Here is an 18,575-nt window from a genome sequence, read left to right on the forward strand (position 1 = left end):
GTGGAATCATCAAGCGCATCAATCTGCCTGCAGAACAATGTGAGGGTGGGGTGAGGGGGCGTGCCTATCAAAAAGAGCCAATGAGAGAGAAGCAAGTGGGTGGGGTCCAAAAGTCTCACAGTCTGTAGGTTGTGTTTTCTGTCTTTCAGGATTCACTCTCGTGAATCATCTGAGAAAAAAAAGTGTGTTATTTAGTACCTGCTGCAGCAGGTGGCATTTGCTGTCGTTCCTTTCCCTCTCATCAAACCATAACTGAACGAAAATTCAAGTGTGTCCCTGTTTTGATTGCAGAGCATCACATGGAGCAGGAAGGCAGAGAATTGTGGGATGGTTTTTTTCGTATATAGGCATTGTGGTATATGGTGTGTCCTAAAACCCCCTCCCTCCCCACCACCACATAACACCGCCTGGCTTCATTCACTTGCCGCCGTACATCCTCTCGATATCGTCCTGATAGTGCGTTTTTAGTTCCTTGCGTTTGAGTTTGAAGGCGTCAGTAACCAGGCCTGTCTCGGGCGTCCAGGGTTCGGCGCTCAGACGGATTTTCTTTGGGATCTCAAAGCGTTCCAGTTTACCTGTGAATCAAAACAGAGATTGTATTTAACATTCAGAGCCTTATGGTTTTGGGAACTGTAGCTCGCTAAGCTACAAGTATATATAGCAAGAAGCTTTAAAAAGATTAGGTAAAATGCTGTGCATGGTCTTTTGCCAAAGGTTTTGAGTTACATTTAAAGTGAATGAATTTTTATTGGAACTGTATCAGTGAAATGAACTGCCTAAACAAGCCAATTCATCCAAATGAATTAGACTTTCCAACAATACTTGAGAAAGAGAGGACAGTTTTGAGAGGTCTCTTAAGCTCACCAAGACCGCATTTATTTGATTAAAAATACAGTAAAAACCGTAATATTGTGAAATATTATTACAATTTAAAATAACTCTTTTCTATTGTAATATATTTTAAAGTGTAATTTATTCCTGTGATGGCAAAGCTGAATTTTCAGCATCATTACTCCAGTCTTCAGCGTCACATGATCCTTCAGAAATCATTCTAAGATACTGATTTGCTGGTCAAGAAACATTTCTGATTATTATCCATGTTGAAAACAGTTGTTTTACATAATATTTTTTTTGTGGAAACCTTGATACATTTTTCAATATTTTTGAAGTTCAAAATAACAGGATTTATTTGAAATCGAATCAACTTGATCAATTTAATGCATTCTTGCTGAATAAAAGTTTTAATTTCTTTCAAAAATTCTAGTTATTCTAAGATTTATATTGTAAGATGTATTGTAAAAATCTACATATCGTCAGATTTTCAGATGGTAAGTAAACATCCAGTATGGTTACTTTTTACTAAGTAAAAAGATGCAAAACAGTGATACAGTAAACAAGTTTGGCATTGGCACTGCAATTCAGAAATCTTCCCATCAATCCAATTCAGCATCCATAAAAGCTGTGGCCAATTATAAATTCCAACTCATAAAAAAAAAACGGAGACAATTGTTAGTTTGCCCTCTGTTGACAGACCTGTTATAGCCGCGTCTGTGATGATACATAGAACCTCTTTCTCCATCTCTGCATGGTTGCAGATCTCTTCCCATGATCCTCTGATGCCCTTCTGCTCTGCAAGGGCAGTTAACTGTTTCTGATTGGGCACCACAAACCCAATCACATAAGACTCCTCACTGTGTAAAGAGAAGGAAAGATTTATACATCTCAGCTAAAACACAATACAACATTTATGAATGCATGTTTCTTGTGTGCCCGTGTGTATTTGCACTCACCTGTTGGCATAAGCGCAGATGTTGTCAATGAGTGGGCAGTTTTTGAGCACAGCCTCCACTTTGCCCAAAGACACATATTCACCAGCCTGTAACTTCACCAGGTCCTTCTTACGATCTACACACACATGCCACAACCAGTTAGAGGAACTTAGATAGAAATGACTATGATAACACTTAAAAGGGTCATATGATGCGATTTCAAGTTTTCCTTTCTCTTTGGAGTGTTACAAGCTGTTCGTGAATAGATACAATCGTGTCATCATTTAATCACCATCAAGTAGTTCCAAACCTGTATGTAACAACTCATGGCAGCCATTGACTTCCACAGTATGGAAAAAAATACTATTGAAGTCAATGACTACCGTCAACTTTTTGGTTAAAAATTTCTTCTTTTGTGTTCAACAGAAGAAAGAAACTCATACAGGTTTGGAACAAGTGGAGGCTGCGGAAATGACGACAGAATTTTCATTTTTGGGTGAAGTATCCTTTTAGATAGCTCTGATATTTTGTTAACGTTTGTGTGTATCGGTGTCTCTCCACACCGATAATCTTGAGGCAGCCATCAGAGTGAAATTCTCCGATATCCCCGGTGCAGAACCAGCGCTGGCCGTTCACATCCACAAAGAAATCCTCTCGGTTCTTCTGCTCATTTTTATAGTAACCCATGGTGACGTTGGGACCACCAATCAGAATCTCTCCTCGTGGGTTTGGTTTATCTGTGCTGAAATAGCCACCTATGGCCAAAAAAAAAAAAAAGGACATTATTTAATATTTAAATTCTCATCATACTTTAAAAATGAAAAACCAATAGCAGCCAATGAACATCAACATAATTGTTGATAGTAAAAAAGCTGAACTCGCCTTCCACCCAGTCCTTTAGCATGATCTCTGAACACACCAGAGGAGCTCCAACACGTCCAGTGCTGTAATCAGCCACTAGACAAACATACACAGTATTAGCGCAATTTAACACATTCATTTATTCAGAAGCATTCATTTAATGTCACTTGATTTGAAGGTGTGGTTTTTATAATTTTCTTTAAATTCTAACTGTATTTTCCCCTCCATTTCCTATTATTACTGCAGTAATCGCATGAATTTTCGGATTAACCCAGCATATTATCCCAGGTTTTATTCAAGACCTCTCATCACTGATTTGATATATATTAATCCCAAGGTCCCCATACCTGTTGACCCATAAATTCCCATTACTTTTCCCTAGTCGTTTGTGATTGCTGGATAAGGATTTAAAAATTATTTTAAAAAGACTGCACTCAAAGAGCAATTTCTAGCCAAAGAAATATTTCAGAGCAGAACATGATAATGACATATGTAAAAAAATATTAAATGTACTAAATTATTAAAAACTAATTATATACTAGAATACACACCCTCAATTTGAAGTACTGACCTGATTAAAAGTACCTTTTAATTCTAGAACTCACATAATTGACTTTCCTGCACATTCCTGGACAAGTAACATACTGTACTTTTAGTCATGAGTCCTAACCAGCGTTAGTATTATTTATATACAACTATAGTTTTTATTAATAGCTTGAATTGCATTTTATTTTTATATTTTCAATTTAAAATGTTTGTTTTAAGTTTTAGTAAATGTTATGTTCTTGTCATTTTAATTAGTTATTCAATATTTCTCTTTGGCTTTTTTTTTTTTTAATTTCAGTTTTTAGTACTATTACTACTAAATTATTTTAGTTGTTTTTTCATCAAATATTTTTATATTTTAAATATTTAATGTTATATTTTTCAGCCTTATTTCTATAACTGAAAAGATAGTTTTAATTTTATTTTACAATAAAAGCACTGGTCTTGTAGAAAAAAAAAAAGTAATACAGTGAAATATTATTACAATTTACAATAACTACTTTCTATTTCAATATATTTTAAAATGTAGTTTCCTGTGATGCAAAGCTTAATTTTCAACAGCCATTACTCCAGTGTCACATGATCCTCAGAAATCATTCTTGCTGAAAATATTTGTGCTACTTAATATTTTTTCAATTTCTTTAAAAAAAAAAACGAAACAAAAGAAAAGCACCTTTAAACACTGGTGTACATTACCATAAAGTCAGGTTCATGGATAAATTAACTTGGGCATTTATGACATTTATTATTCAGTCATGAAGCACTGCTAATAAAGCAATGGAGATGAATGGAGATTAGCTATTTAATAACTAAAAATCCAAAATCCAAGGATAGACTGAATCATTTCATTTTAGTTTTATTTTATAATAAAATGCTGCTCCTAGGTTCACTCCAACCGCCTGGCTCAGTGAATCTCAGGCTTACAATCGCTGATGGTCCCGGCTCCGCAGGTTTCTGTCAGGCCGTAACCCTGTCCCACAGGACAGCAGAAGCAGATATTCATAAAACGCTGAGTAGCTGCAGATAAAGGAGCTCCGCCAGACAACAGTACACGCATGCTACCGCCCAGCAACGAGCGAACCTTCTTGAACACAAGCCTGCAGAACAAGATGCAATTATACATTAGAGTTATAACAGAGAAAACAGAACGGCAGAACGGAGTTTTAGATGAAATCATTTTGCTAATATTATAAGCAGCGTTCATTATACCTGTCACAGAGTGGCGTGCTGTATCCTTTGGAGATCTGCTCCATCTTGTAGTTGTATGCCAGAACAAAGAGAGTTTTCTGCACACTGCTCATCTCTTCAACTTTAGTCATCACATTCTTATAGATAATCATTTTGCTAATATTATAAGCAGCATTCATTATACCTGTCACAGAGTGGCGTGCTGTATCCTTTGGAGATCTGCTCCATCTTGTAGTTGTACGCCAGAACAAAGAGAGTTTTCTGCACACTGCTCATCTCTTCAACTTTAGTCATCACATTCTTATAGACATTTCTTTCAAAAAAAACAAACAAAAACCTCAAACAGGTTTGCTTCCTAGGTAACTTATTTTTTGATTAACAATTAATATTGCTATAGAAGCCCATTTCCGCCACTGAATAAAGGTAAAGGTAATTGCGAATTTTTCTCACAATTCTGACTTTTTTCTCACCATTGTGTGATGCAAAGTTTCTGACTTTTTTTCTCAGAATTGTGAGATATAAACTCTCCGTTTCGAGTTATAAAGTCAGTACTGTGTGATATAAAATCGCAATTGCAAGAAAAAAGTCACAATTGCAAGATATAAACTCGCAATTTTGAGAAAAAAGTCACAATTGCAAGATTTAAATTCGCAATTCTGAGAAGGTCAGAATTCCGAGATATAAACTCACAATTCTGACTTTTTTCTCAGAATTGCGAGTTTTTATCTTGCAATTGTGATGTTTTTCTCAAAATTGCGAGTTTATATCCTGCAATTGTGACTTTTTTTCCTCAGAATTGCGAGTTTATATCTTGCAATTTTGACTATAACTTAAAATTGTGAGTTTACAAATCACAATTCTGAGAAAAAAAAAATTGAGGAAAAAAAGTCAAAATGTATAAAAAGTTGCAATTACCTTTTTTTAATTTTTTATTCAGTGGAGGAAACGGACTTCCATATATTGCCGTGACCAGCATTCTGCTTTAAAACCTTAATTAGTAGTACATGCTAATTTATTATTCAGCCATAAAATGAAGTACTGCCAATAAAAAAATGGAGATTAATGGAGATTAGCTATTTAACAACTAAAAATCCATGGATAGACAGAATCATGCTGGAAAATATGAAAAAAGAGAGACAGATAGAGTGATAGAGAGACCGATGAATGCAGACAGTGAGAGAGGAGCGTGTGTCAGAGAAACTTACTTCAGGTTAGGAATGCGTTCAGCCATGCCAGTGATGCCAGCGATGATGTTGCTATGGGAGATCATGACTCCTTTAGGAATGCCTGTAGAGCCGCTGGTGTACATGATCACTGCGATATCAGACGGGACAGGCTGTCTGCGGGACACCATTACTGCACAGAGAAACACACATTCACAGCCCTTCATTAGTGGCAGGCAGCCATGTTGTTGTGCCGTTCCAGACAGAAGTGCTCTAAAATAACTATTTTGAAGGAGGAAAAACAAACTTTTTTTAATAGACAACTTTGCCAAGATTTTTTGCACTGCATGAACCTTTTAATCCAAAATAAATGTCATAAATCTGCCCAGGCTAATGTAAATTAAACCACCGGCACCAGTAATAAACAAAAAGCTGTGAAATCCTTCATCTTTGTTGAATTATTAAAAATAATTTATGTTTAAAATCACATCAATTAAAATAAATAAATATGAATTAATATTTAACATATTGTTAATATTAACAATTAAAGGGTTCGTTCACCCAAAAATGAAAATTAGCCCATAAATTACTCACCCTCAAGTCATCCTAGGTGTATATGACTTTCTTCTTTCAGACGAATCCAGTCGGAGTTATATTAAAAATTGTCTTTGATCTTTCAAGCTGTTTAATGCCACTCAGCGGGTGTTGCATGCATCAGTCCAAAAGAAGTTAAATAAAAAGCGCCCATCCATAAAAAAAAGTGTCTCACACGGCTCACACGGGGGGTGAACAAAGGCCTCCTGTAGCGAATCGATGCGTTTTTGTAAGAAAAATATCCATATTCAAAACGTAATAATCACTTTAATGTAGCTTGCGCTCACTGTTGTAACCGGAAGCAGCTCCGGGCTGATGACGTATGAGTTCAGCATTGCTCATTAGACAAAGGTCTAATGCTCCAGTGAAATGTCTAAACCTCTTATCTCAGTCTTTTTGAACAGAGAAACCCTGCACTAATAATGATAACATCTCCCTCTCTTATCTCCAAAGGGCTTTTCTGAACACTTGCTCTTATCTGACACAAAGGCTGAGCGTGTGGGCTCTCAACACCAGTCCGCATGCCCTCAAAAGTCTTAGAAGATCCTGCTGTCTTTCTTTCCCAACAAACTATGTTTACAGCTCTTTCGGTCATTATTGTGTTAGTACACTTCAAAACATAACAAAAGATGCTGTTTTTATCGTCAACAAGCAAGAGCCCATCTGTTTTTGGGAACCCGAGGCTATGTTTGGACTGTTTGGTATATGCTATAAACTAAAAGTAGTATGTGAAACCATATGCATCATGCAAATATAACAGTATGCATATAAACATTTCAAACAAAGTAGCATGCCACTTGAGACTTACTATTTTCAGGTTTGGCTCCCAGTTCTTGCACAGCAGCCACGTTGTGAACCATGATGCCTCTGGGGAGATCAGGCAAACTCTTGGGCTTCTTATCAACCACTATAATGTGCTTCAGTCTGGGCACATCCATCAGAATGGCCTGAGAGAGAGTGTGATTGAGAGCATGAGTGACAGCAGCTCTTGATCGTTGATGAGCCCACTGGCGTGTCATACGTCTTATACGGTATATATGGAGTGTGTGGTGTTTTCACCTTGAGGCGGCTCTGCAGCAGGTCTTTGCTCGTGATGATGTGTGTAACCTCAGTCTCATTTAGCCCATGAGCTATAGCTGCTCCTCCCAATGTAGAGTATAGAGTCACCACTGAGACCAAGAGAAAGAAAATCATTTAGATTTTGATTTATAACTGTGCCTTTAAATATCAAAGAGTGACAGAGAGAGTAAGAGACAGAGGCAGAGGCTACACACAAATGTTCATATTTCTACATAAGGTATGTACTTCACTAAAGGCTATAGTTTGAATATGCAGTAAGGCAGTATTCATATAATGAATAACAGTGTAATAATAATAATATTATAAATATTTTTCATTTAAATAAAAACAAATCAATAAAAATATTACTATTTCAATTAAACTGTACTGTAAAATAAAGTAGATAATTTAATAATAATAATGACAATAATAATAATGATATATTATTATTATTTTATTTAAATGTTAAAACCTAAACAAATCAATAAACAATTACTATTTCAATAAAATTGAACTGTAAAATAAAAAGCTGAGTATTTAATAACATCAAGAAACCCTGAATTCTTTAAATAATAATAATAATAAGTTATTATTATTATTATGATTTCAATTAAAAAACATATAAATACATATATTGCTATTTCTTTATATTTGTATTGTAAAATAAAAAGTATTTAATAATAAATAAAGTTTCAATATGTACAGTAAGAGTATTAATTTAATATGACTATATAATAAAAATAAATGATTAATAATATTTTTTATTATTATTTAAATGTTAAAATTAAGATCAATAAAAGAAAGAAAGAAATATACTACAAATTCAATCAAATTACACTGTAAAATAAAAAGCCAAGTATTTGATAATAACAATAATAATCACTTTATTTTCAGTAACAGTAAAATTACTGTTGTTCACCTTCTCTTCTGTAATTCCCAAGAGGGTAATATCAGTCTAAAAAAGCATGCACAGATCACAGACGGACAATAAACAAAACAAAAAAACTATCCAGATACCTTTGGCATACTATATTCATCTTTTAAATTATAGATACACATCATAGTGAGATGCACTAATTCAAATTCACTGTTAACATGTGAACTGTGATGAAACCAGAGACGTTGTGAATCAGATTTCCTGCAGCATGCATGTGTGTGTGCTTGAATCGAACAGTTCTCAATTCTTCAGTGTGATGTAGTCTTTCATCTAGTACTACAGCAGTGCTGCTATTTTTGGCCTGGCATTTTCTCCTAGTCAGCATAATGCAGCAGACAATACTCTGTGTTTGTGATTTAATTGCTCACAGGGGAAGTTGTACATGAAGCAAGCCTGCGCCGCTATGATCCATTCTGCACGAGTCTCGCAGAAAATGGCGATGTTACAAAGAGGCTTCTGGCCCAGTGCAGCCAACCCGCTACCAAACCTCTGAGACAGATGGAAAGTGTCTTCATACGACAACCAGTTATAATCGCCCAGAATCACCTAGAGAGAAAGACAGAGGCAGAGCTGCATTGTATTTAAACTCCTAGCGGCTTTCACATAAGCATGCAACTTCTTTTCAGTTTCATGTAAACAGTTCTGGACAACAACAGGCCAGAGATAAAAACAGTTTACAGAGAGACGGCCACTGAACTTTCAAGAAAGTTCAAGAGAGTTTGTGAGTGAGTTCTCTCTGGATCTGGCCCCTTAGCCTTAGACAGACTCGATATATACTTGAATATTGTTTAAGTATGCGTTTAGAAAAATATGTTTTAAACCATTTCTGAGGGTATAAAAAAGGGTCTTTTTAAACAATAAAAAAGCCTAAATCTGTTTTTAGGCATACACAATGTTTAAAGGTTTGGGGTGATAAGAAAAATAAATTAATTAATAAATTTTTCCACTAAGGACGCATTAAATTGGTCAAAAGTGACAGTAAATACATTTATAACTTAAAAAAAAAAAATCCTGAAAAAAATATTAGTTTCCACAAAAATTAAGCAGCACTCATTCATGTTAATAAGAAATGTTTTTTGAGCTGCAAATCAGCATATTAGAATGATTTCTGAAGGATCATGTGACACTGAAGACTGTAGTAATGATGCTGAAAATTCAGCTTTGCATCACAGGAATAAATTATATATTTTAAAATATATTAAAACAGAAAACAGTTGTTTTAAATTGTCATAATATTTCTCATTATTACAGTATTTTTGATCAAATAAATGCAGCTACGCTCATTGTCATCAAATTATAAATATTAATTCTGCTGTTTAAAGCAAATAAAGAAACAGTGTAGGAAAATGGTTATTATGCGCACAGTGGGAAACTCTCTATGTTTGTGCAGTGTGCACAAAAAAATCAATTCCGATTTGAAGCTTGTGACATAAACGCACACTTCATTGGATCACTTTATTTAGCGTTCATGTAAACACTACATTCAGATTCATCAATCAGAATTAATTCAGTCCGACTGAAACAAAAATTGTGCATGTAAACAGCCACTGACAGCTTGCTTTTTTATGTAATTTAAGAAGAAAGTCTCTTGACATTGACATAATATAGCAACTAATGTGGATATACTGCAATTTGAAAACACTTTTTAGATTTGCAGACTGGATTCAATAAATCAGTATCACTTGCAGTGTGAACAAAGTTCCAAAGCCCTTGAGAGTATGTTACAATACGAGTCTGTGTGTGTGTGTGTGTGTGTGTGTGTGTGTCTCACCTTTTTAAAGACCTTGCCGTTAGGCTGTATCTCATCCTCCTCGCTCAGCAGCTCTCTAGTGCCCAGGCAGTCTCGTTGAGGGAAGTGTACTACAGCGTATTCAAATACTTTATCCAAAGTATCCACACCCTCATGCAGCAGGGACACCAATTTCTGCTGGCTGTTCACGGCCCGGTATGACCCTGCCGGACTCCCGCTTACCTGACGGGACAGGAGATCAGAATGAGGTCATGGGGAACGATCTGGACATGTGTGACAAGCACAGGGTGAAAAAATGTGTCAGGGAACACTATTGCAAGATGGGAAATAGTCCAAATCCAAACATACTTGTGACCTGATTGATCACATTTGTTTCTCTCAATGGTTTTTTTAACCAGCAATTTTATTAAGTGATGTTGATCAGTAATGAACGTGACTCAAATCCCTCCATTAATCTAAAATAAACTATGAAAATCGCAGTTGAATTATCATATTTTGCATGTATTATGTGCTCTACTGTTAAAAAGTTTGGGGTCAGTTCAATTTTTTTTTTTCTATTAAAATATTACTTTTATATTAAGTAATGGTGCATTAAATTGAAAAGTGGCAGTAAAGACATTTGTTACAAAATATTTGTACTTCAAACAAACGCTGTTCTCTAGGACTATGTGGTGAAAAAATGTGGTTTCCATAAAAACATTAAGCAGCACAACTGTTTTCAACATTGACAATAATAAATGTTTCTTGAGCAGCAAATCAGCATATTAGAATGATTTCTGAAGGATCATGTGACACTGAAGACTGGAGTAATGATGCTGAAAATTCAGCTTTGCGTCACATGAAAAAAATACATTTTAAAATATATTACAATAGAAAACAGTTGTTTTAAATTGTAATAATATTTCACAATTTTACTTTATTTATTATCAAATAAATGCAGTCTTTAATGCAGTCAGAGACTTCTTTAAAAAAATCATACTGACCCCAAACGTTTGAACAGTAGTGTATGTCAAATGAATCTGTTCTGAATGAATGTTTAGGGCCTATTACTCCTACTGTTGTACTCACAGAGCGCGCTTTGACCCGTTTAGCACAGGCCTGCCTCTCGCTGGCTCCGGAGAGCAGGTACCAGGGCAGGAACGTGATGACGGAATAAACCCAGACGACTGATCGAAAGACCTGCAGCAGGAGAGGAGACATGTCCTCCTTCAACTTCATCCTGAGAGGAACGAGAGATCGGAGGATGAGAAGACAGAAAGAAAGAGAAGGTAGTGATTTACTGCCCTCAGAACCACACTAGCTTTAGCTTGGACTATTGTCCTCCACTCACTTTGTGCTGTTCTTTACTTTCCTCCAAGTATGTGATAGTATTCCTCTTCTTCTGAAGGTCTTACAGAGTTCTTCTGCGTTCTTGAAGTGTTTTAAGGTCTAGATGGTACTTGTTGGCCGTACTACTGCCTTTTGTCAAACCTGCTGGCTAAGAGGGCAACTTCCTGTTCCATTTCTTTTTCCCACTCTTGCTTCCTGCTATGACGGTGTGCAAAGCCTCCTGGGAATAAGGATGAGCTGTGGGGGAATACAAGCAGCAAAGAGTGTTCACACCATTCACTGTGCTTCATGGGAGTGAGTGGGCGCTAAAGAGTTCTTTGGTGTGATTTGCTCATTTCAGTTCCCTCATTGGTGGAATTTTTTTTTTTTTGCAGAATCATGGGTAATGTAGTTTTTACCAGTAATTTTGTTGTTAAAAACAGTTGTTGAAATAACACGGACCGATTTAGGTTTAGGAAATGATGCTATCTAGACTCAAACTTACGCTACCCGTCTCTGACAGGGTCATTGTGATTTAACTGGGCATGGCTGGCAGACAGTGAACGCCGTGAGCTCAGACGACAAACAAGACAGGCTTTGTTGCTCTGGAAGGATGAAGCTCACACTAAAACAGTGTTCTGTTTGAGAGGAGGATATGCTTATGAATACATGTGTGTGTTGAGGAGGGGAGAGATGGGGGGTGGACGAGCATATCCAGAACATGAAATACAAACAGGGATATTTGGCCAATTTCTGATATCCCAAAATAAAGACTGACCTGATATACCAGTGGCCCATATGATAGAATAAGCAGTGTTGAACTTAAATGTTGGAAATAGGTCAATAATTCTCAAGTGCAACCCCCCTAAACCCCTCTGGGAAGATGCACGTTTTACAGATAAACACAACACTCTTGTACAAGAAAAAGCAAAGAAGGAAACAACCCTTTTCCCATTTTCTTGGGAAAAAAATACAAGCTGCAGACTTTTTTTCTTTGATTTTGATACTTTAGAGGAAGGTCAAAATGAAAATCCAGGATATAGACATTCTCAAATATCATCTACCCAGCAGAAACGCGCTCTCCTTGAATCTTCAATTGTAGACTCCATCACAACAGAGGTTTGGAGGCAGTCAGAAGTTTATCAGGTCAGGTCACTTTGCATTTCTAGAAAGCAGGGTGGTCTATAAAATGCCAATATACGATATATAATACAACTTAATGATAGCAAATGAGACCCTGAAATGATTACATGAACATTTGAAAAACAGAAAAATGAGCTCAAAAGAAGGTATTTAGAAGAATGTTGGGAAGCTGACAACATTTGAGCCCATTGACTTTTATTGTATCGTAATCTTCTTTTATGTTCCACAGAAGAAAAGTCATATAGGTTTACAACAACATGAGGGTGAGTTAATGATTTTTGGGTGAACTATCTTACTGAAATTCCAATATTGCAACACAAACTCTTTCACATTCCTCTATGTGAGGAAAAATACTTCTTAAACTACTTGTGGATAGTGGATTGCAAGCAGAATGCTGCTGTGATAAACATCATATGGTAAAGTCGTTGGCCTCAAGCTGTGTGAAAGGGTTGAGTATGGAGCAGCAATAACAGATAGCACATTCCCTGACTCCCAAAAAAATCCCAGACATATTCGCCTGGAGACCAGTTGCATATGGACGTGAAAACCTTTTCCGGTCAGAGGAATGTCACAAACTAAAGAGACGTGTATTATGAAGACATGACTCTAACGTTCACAACTCTCTCCCAAGTCCACACAGACCATTTATAGAAACTAAGCTGCAAAAACTAGGTTGTTCAGAAATCAGTTGTGTCATAAGCATTAGCACATATGAGGAGTTTGACCACTATGTAAAGGCCTATTCACTTATCAACAAATATTCTGATGGACAACCATGTGAAATATACAGAATGAGGTTAGTCAATCATAAAAAAAGTATCCATCTTATTTTCCATGGATCCAAAGCATCCATTTCTTATTTTTTTTAGAATTTAGAATTCAAACAGAAAGTTTGAAGAACAGCATTTATTTTTAAAAATGAGTAACATTACATGATGTTTAGTAACATTACAAATGTCTTTTCCCTGTCATTTTTGATCAATTTAATGTGTCCTTGCTGAATTAAAGTATTAATTATTTTAAAAACATTTTACTGACCCCAAACTTTGGAACAGTAGTATTATTATGAAATTACAAAATTATGATTTCAATTGGTAGGCCAGAAACTTGAAACATAACATTCATTCTCACTATGACTTATCAGTCAATAGTGAAATATATAGAAGTGACGTGACATGTGGCCAAGTATGGTGACCCATACTCGGAATTAGTGCTCTGCATTTATCCCATCCAAAGTGCACACACACAGCAGTGAAAACACATACACCGTGAACACACACCTGGAGCAGCCATTTTTTGCTGCGGCGCCCGGGGAGCAGTTGGGGGTTCGGTGCCTTGCTCAAGGGCACCTGTCGTGGTACTGAAGGTGGAAGAGAGCTACATTCACTCCCCCCACCTACAATCCCTGCCGGTATGAGACTCGAACCCACAACCTTGGGTTACGAGTCCGACTCTCTAACCATTAGGCCACAACTTCCCCAATATAGGGGGGTAAACATAGCTATCAATTCATAAAAAAGCAATATTTCTAAACAAAATCATTTCCAGATGGAAAGGAAGTGGTTGAAGAGGGCATCCTGAACTTTAAAAATAGCAAAGTATAGTATAGCTGTATACTAGCTGTATAGTTGTTTATTATTATAATTGCTTACTATAATGGGAGGGATTTCATTTTGACAGGTTGTGATTTGCCGTGCCAGACATATCTCGTGTAGACAGAGTAAGTAAAGGGTGGAAAATGGCCAATTCAGAACTTAAACATGTACAATATAAAAATACAGAGGTCCCAAAAATTAATTGGGTAGTGGACACTAAACCCGAATAAAAATAGCAGTTATCATTTAGCAACCAATGACTCCTTATAGATGTGTAGAAATTCTAAAATGTATTTTTATGCATCAAAATATTTAGCTTAAATCCACATTTACAACTCCAAAATGCTGGATGGGCATAACCAGGTGACGCCAAACCACTTCTACCATTGAAATATGTTTAACAAATGTGTAATCATCCTCTGTACATTCACTCTAAATGGTTTCAATCCATATTTCATAAGGCCCAATACTGGTGATGGACTAGTGCGTCTGAATGAGGCACAGTAGTTAGTTATTAGATGGTCATCTGAGAAGCAGTCAGTGTAGTGAAGATCTTCAGCCAAACTCAGGTATTAAATATCATCTCTCCTGAGCAACCTGATCCAAACTCACCTGCACTGTCTGCCACAACACAGAGCATACCAAATAGCAACACCCTGGTGACCACTCAACAGCCTAGCATTGTGATGTTGAGTTTCACACAGGCAAGAACCAACATGTTTTGTGTGTGAATAACTGAGCACACTAAAGGCCAGTGACAAATGTGCCATCTTTAACACGGAGAGGAGGAACCAGTAAAGGGGACTTAACTACTAACAACAGAGGCTTAAAGTGAAAACAAAACGTTTTTGGAAAGTGTTCTCTTCCTTTTTCCTCTTGTGATCAAACTCCCCCGCACAAAAACACAGACAACGGTTGCAGAAGTGAAGGAACAGGAATATCTTCCAGACACACCTACCAGGAATTCTAATCAGAGCCCCATCATTCATTACCCATAATCCCCTTTATACACCACTTGAAGAACCAGGGTGTGTTCGGACCTGTTCGGCTGGTCCATCACCTCGTGCTCAGGGTGTGAGAATAGAGGACATTAGTCATGCACTCCTGTACCGGGACAATCATGAAGAATCCAGCCCATAGGGAAGGAGCAAATCAATTCACACTCAAGAACTGCTGAATACTCGAACACTCACAATCTATGATGCATTTTAAGTATGTAAATCGTGTTTCCAGTGGCAGCATAAACCATCATTCCGCGCTCTACAAACCTGAAGATCACACTGAAATCTCTTTGTAATCATGCTTGGTGCATCTTTTTCTGCTTGTAATGTGTTTCTGAAATAAATGTCATTAAATGCATCTTGCTTATGATGATTTATAGCGTTACAGGGATAGTTTTCCCAAAAAATGAACCCTCTTGTCACCACAAACCCTCAAGACTTTGATTAATATTCAAACACACAAATTGAGAGTTTTTAAATTCTTTATTTCTCTTTATAACCAGAAAGGTTATAAAGGCATTGTAAAAACGAGCCGACTTGTTTTATTAAAAAAAAGGCCCTCTAACACTAGCATTCCCTATTCTTTTTCTATTCTATCTACTTGTTTTCTTTTTATTTATTATTAAAAATAAAACTTGCTACGTGTACTGCGTTAGGCTAACCGAGACTTCACAGCACTTACATATTATTGCCCTTTTGCTGGTTTTGAGTGCTTCTATTGTCCTCATTTGTAAGTCGCTTTGGATAAAAGCATCTGTTGAATGACTAAATGTGAATGTAAATAAAAGCCTAAATTAAATCTGTTTATCATACAAAGCAATTACATCGCTTCCCAAGACTTGGATTAAACCATATGCTCAGTTCATATGGATTTGTTTTACGGTGCCTTTATAACCTTTTTGGATCTTTTATGTTTTGGTGCCTCGACTTTCCATTGAGGGAAAGAAAGCTCTTAGGTTTCATTAAAAATATCTTAATTCACCAAAGTCTTATGGGTTTGGAACAACATGAGGGTGAGTAAATGACAGAATTTTCATATTTGTGGATGAACTATTCCTTAATGGTTCACCCAAAAATACTGTCACCATTCACTCTCTCACATCATTCATATACACTTAATTGTGTTTTGGGGTAGTTTGACAACCAGTGTTTACTTACTGACTTTCATTGCATGGAAAAGAAAATCATCTTAAATAGTAACCTTTACATTTCTGGTTGAAGCATCCATTTCAATTGTGGCAATATCGTGGATTGTGAGCCGTTATTAAGCACCAGTGTGTTTTGGACTTCATTAGAATGTCAAGACACAGAAGAACACGGTTGAGTATCAAAGATTTGATGCAACTAAAAGAATAGATGGAGGCTACTCTTGAAGAAATGACAATGATTGGTGTGTTTATAACATGAATATGCTATGCATATGGATGAAAAATGTCAATAAATGTATGTTCCTATTAACATACATACATAAGTCTAGCCCGCTAAAGCCTTATCATAAGAAACCTTCTCATTATCATACAATTTCAAGTTCAAGTCCAGTCATCTAGTGCCTAACCTGCATGGTCACCATTCAAACACACTGCATTTGCAGATACTTATTCTTAGTGCTGGCCTTCAACTGATAGCACATAATCCAGCAGGATTATCTCAAAGCATGTCAACCCACTATCTTCCCTATCACCCACAACAAACTGCAGTCCCATGCCACCAGCACACTCATCTGCGACCTCATTTAAGCAAAACATCTTCTTCATGACAAAATATGCTCATCTGCCTTTCCATAACACAGAGAATCTAAGCTGATGGGGTGTGAAATGTGTAAATGTCATGTTTGTTGATGTGAGATTGTGTGCTTAGTGTGCATGCAGGTGTATGGAGTACGAGAGATGTGTATGATCATGGCTAAAAAGCACAAAATATTTTGTATATGAATGCGTGGGTCATTGCAGGCTGGGAGCAGAAGAGGCCTGAGAGATGATGATCAGTATCAAGAGATTAATGCGATGTCATCCATATCCTACAATCCTCCGGTTGCGAGGTTTCAGAGCATGCAAACCCTCTTCATAGCCGAGTAATAACACGCACGATGCTTTGCTATATGCATGTGTGTCTTTCACATGTAAATCAACGTTCTCCGCGCGCATCTGCACCACACGACCCGTACAGACAATAAACACTCACCTTATTCTTCCAAGATGACGCCGCTGATTCAGTTAGACTCACAACATCCTATTTAAAATGTATTATAGAAGAGCTAGACGCGGCAAATACAGAGCGATGATTGTTATTTTTTTCTGGGTCGGTGTATATTGCGATCGCTGACTCGCGCCGGCCGTCGCTCTCAGCCCGGAAGTGAAGGAAGCGTTGTCATGGCAGGGGCCGGTTTCCCCGTGCTCCCATTGGCTGACGCCGGGTGGCGCGTGTTGGAGGCTGGCGTGACATCACGCTCGGGTTACCAGCGGTCATGGTGGTGATTTCTTTTATTTATATAAAATTGCATTGATATTTGTTTTATGTATTTATATTTTGCGGTCCATCGAGCCTTTGTGAAGTGAACTTTAGCGGTAGAGGGAAATGGTGATGTGTAAGAATGGACAGCGTCATTGGTTCTTTTGTTGACTCGGTGAGAGCAGTGCTGCAGCGTCCCGAACAGCTGGCAGGCGGCTATTGAGGAGAAGTTCGAGTCATTTCCGCGAATTGATTCTTTTGAACAGTTCATTTCAAAGAACTGGTTCAAAAAAGCGATTCAGTTATTCATTACGTCACCTGACATCCCAGCGTGGCGTACTCTAAAAAAGTTATACTAAAATTAATTTATATATCATGGCTGAATAATATATCGTTTTCTTCTCACCAGACGTGGCCGAAAGTGACGGTTCTCGGTTTAATGGATCAGTGAGTTGTTCACTCGAGAACGGATTCAGTCAACGAATTTTCCAGACTGGCTTTGTGAATCGGTTCAATCCACGATTGAAAAGATCTGGCTCAGAAGAATGAGTCATTCACATTAAGCGATGTCGCTAGAGCAGATTCCCATTTAACGGTTCTGTGAATGTCAGGTTCAAATATCCCCTCATGTAAATTGAAAAAGTATCCTAAATAATATTACGAAGGCGTAAGGGTTTGAACGGAAGGATGTGATTTTCTTTATGTTTCAGGTAACTTGAGAAGGGTGGGATTTTTCCTTTTAAATTATACAGGCGCCGCTGGTGTAGTGGTATCATGCAAGATTCCCATTCTTGCGACCCGGGTTCGATTCCCGGGCGGCGCACTACTTTTTAAAGTAGAGTAATTGACAAATTATACAACAACAAAAAAATCCGTTCAGTAGCTTGTGTCTGCATTAGCGCAAACCGGCTTTGCTGTATGAAAAGTGAATTTATACAAGAACAAATTGGCATATACCATGTTTTGACTACCTGAAAGTCATAAAACCTTCATATTAATTTGACTATTTTTTACTATTTTAGTTGGTTTTAGATGGAGTAGCCTATAGCCTATAGCACCTATAGCACCAAAAAAAATGTCATGTCAATAAAAAATATTTCATGTCAGTTACTGTATGTTCATGTAGAATCAGAAGTATAGTCAAAGTTCTACTTTTTAAATATGCAAAAACAAACAAACAAACAACAATACTGTTGATGACAATTAAACATGC

At 37.0% G+C, this 18,575-nt stretch overlaps 1 protein-coding gene and 1 non-coding gene across 2 annotated transcripts; one reads left to right on the forward strand and one right to left on the reverse strand.

The window, feature by feature from the left end:
- Positions 1–227: 227 nt before the first annotated feature.
- On the reverse strand, positions 228–12,442 carry LOC107679387 (long-chain-fatty-acid--CoA ligase 3-like). The gene is made up of 14 exons (XM_016474904.1): positions 11,198–12,442; positions 10,936–11,086; positions 9,889–10,089; positions 8,486–8,663; positions 7,181–7,290; positions 6,930–7,068; positions 5,568–5,720; positions 4,386–4,548; positions 4,101–4,273; positions 2,652–2,726; positions 2,333–2,524; positions 1,791–1,905; positions 1,534–1,691; positions 228–575 (listed from the first exon to the last, which is right to left on the reverse strand). Exons 2-14 carry the CDS (start codon positions 11,083–11,085, stop codon positions 418–420), a joined length of 1,965 nt encoding a protein of 654 aa, XP_016330390.1. The 5' UTR covers position 11,086; positions 11,198–12,442; the 3' UTR covers positions 228–417.
- Positions 12,443–18,114: 5,672 nt separating this feature from the next.
- On the forward strand, positions 18,115–18,185 carry trnag-ccc (transfer RNA glycine (anticodon CCC)). Its single transcript has one exon. It is a non-coding gene; the product is annotated as a tRNA-Gly (tRNA).
- The last annotated feature ends 390 nt before the right edge of the window (positions 18,186–18,575 follow it).

Source organism: Sinocyclocheilus anshuiensis, unplaced genomic scaffold, assembly GCF_001515605.1.
Source record: "Sinocyclocheilus anshuiensis isolate Anshui unplaced genomic scaffold, SAMN03320099.WGS_v1.1 scaffold2206, whole genome shotgun sequence".
Taxonomy (NCBI): Eukaryota; Metazoa; Chordata; class Actinopteri; order Cypriniformes; family Cyprinidae; genus Sinocyclocheilus; species Sinocyclocheilus anshuiensis.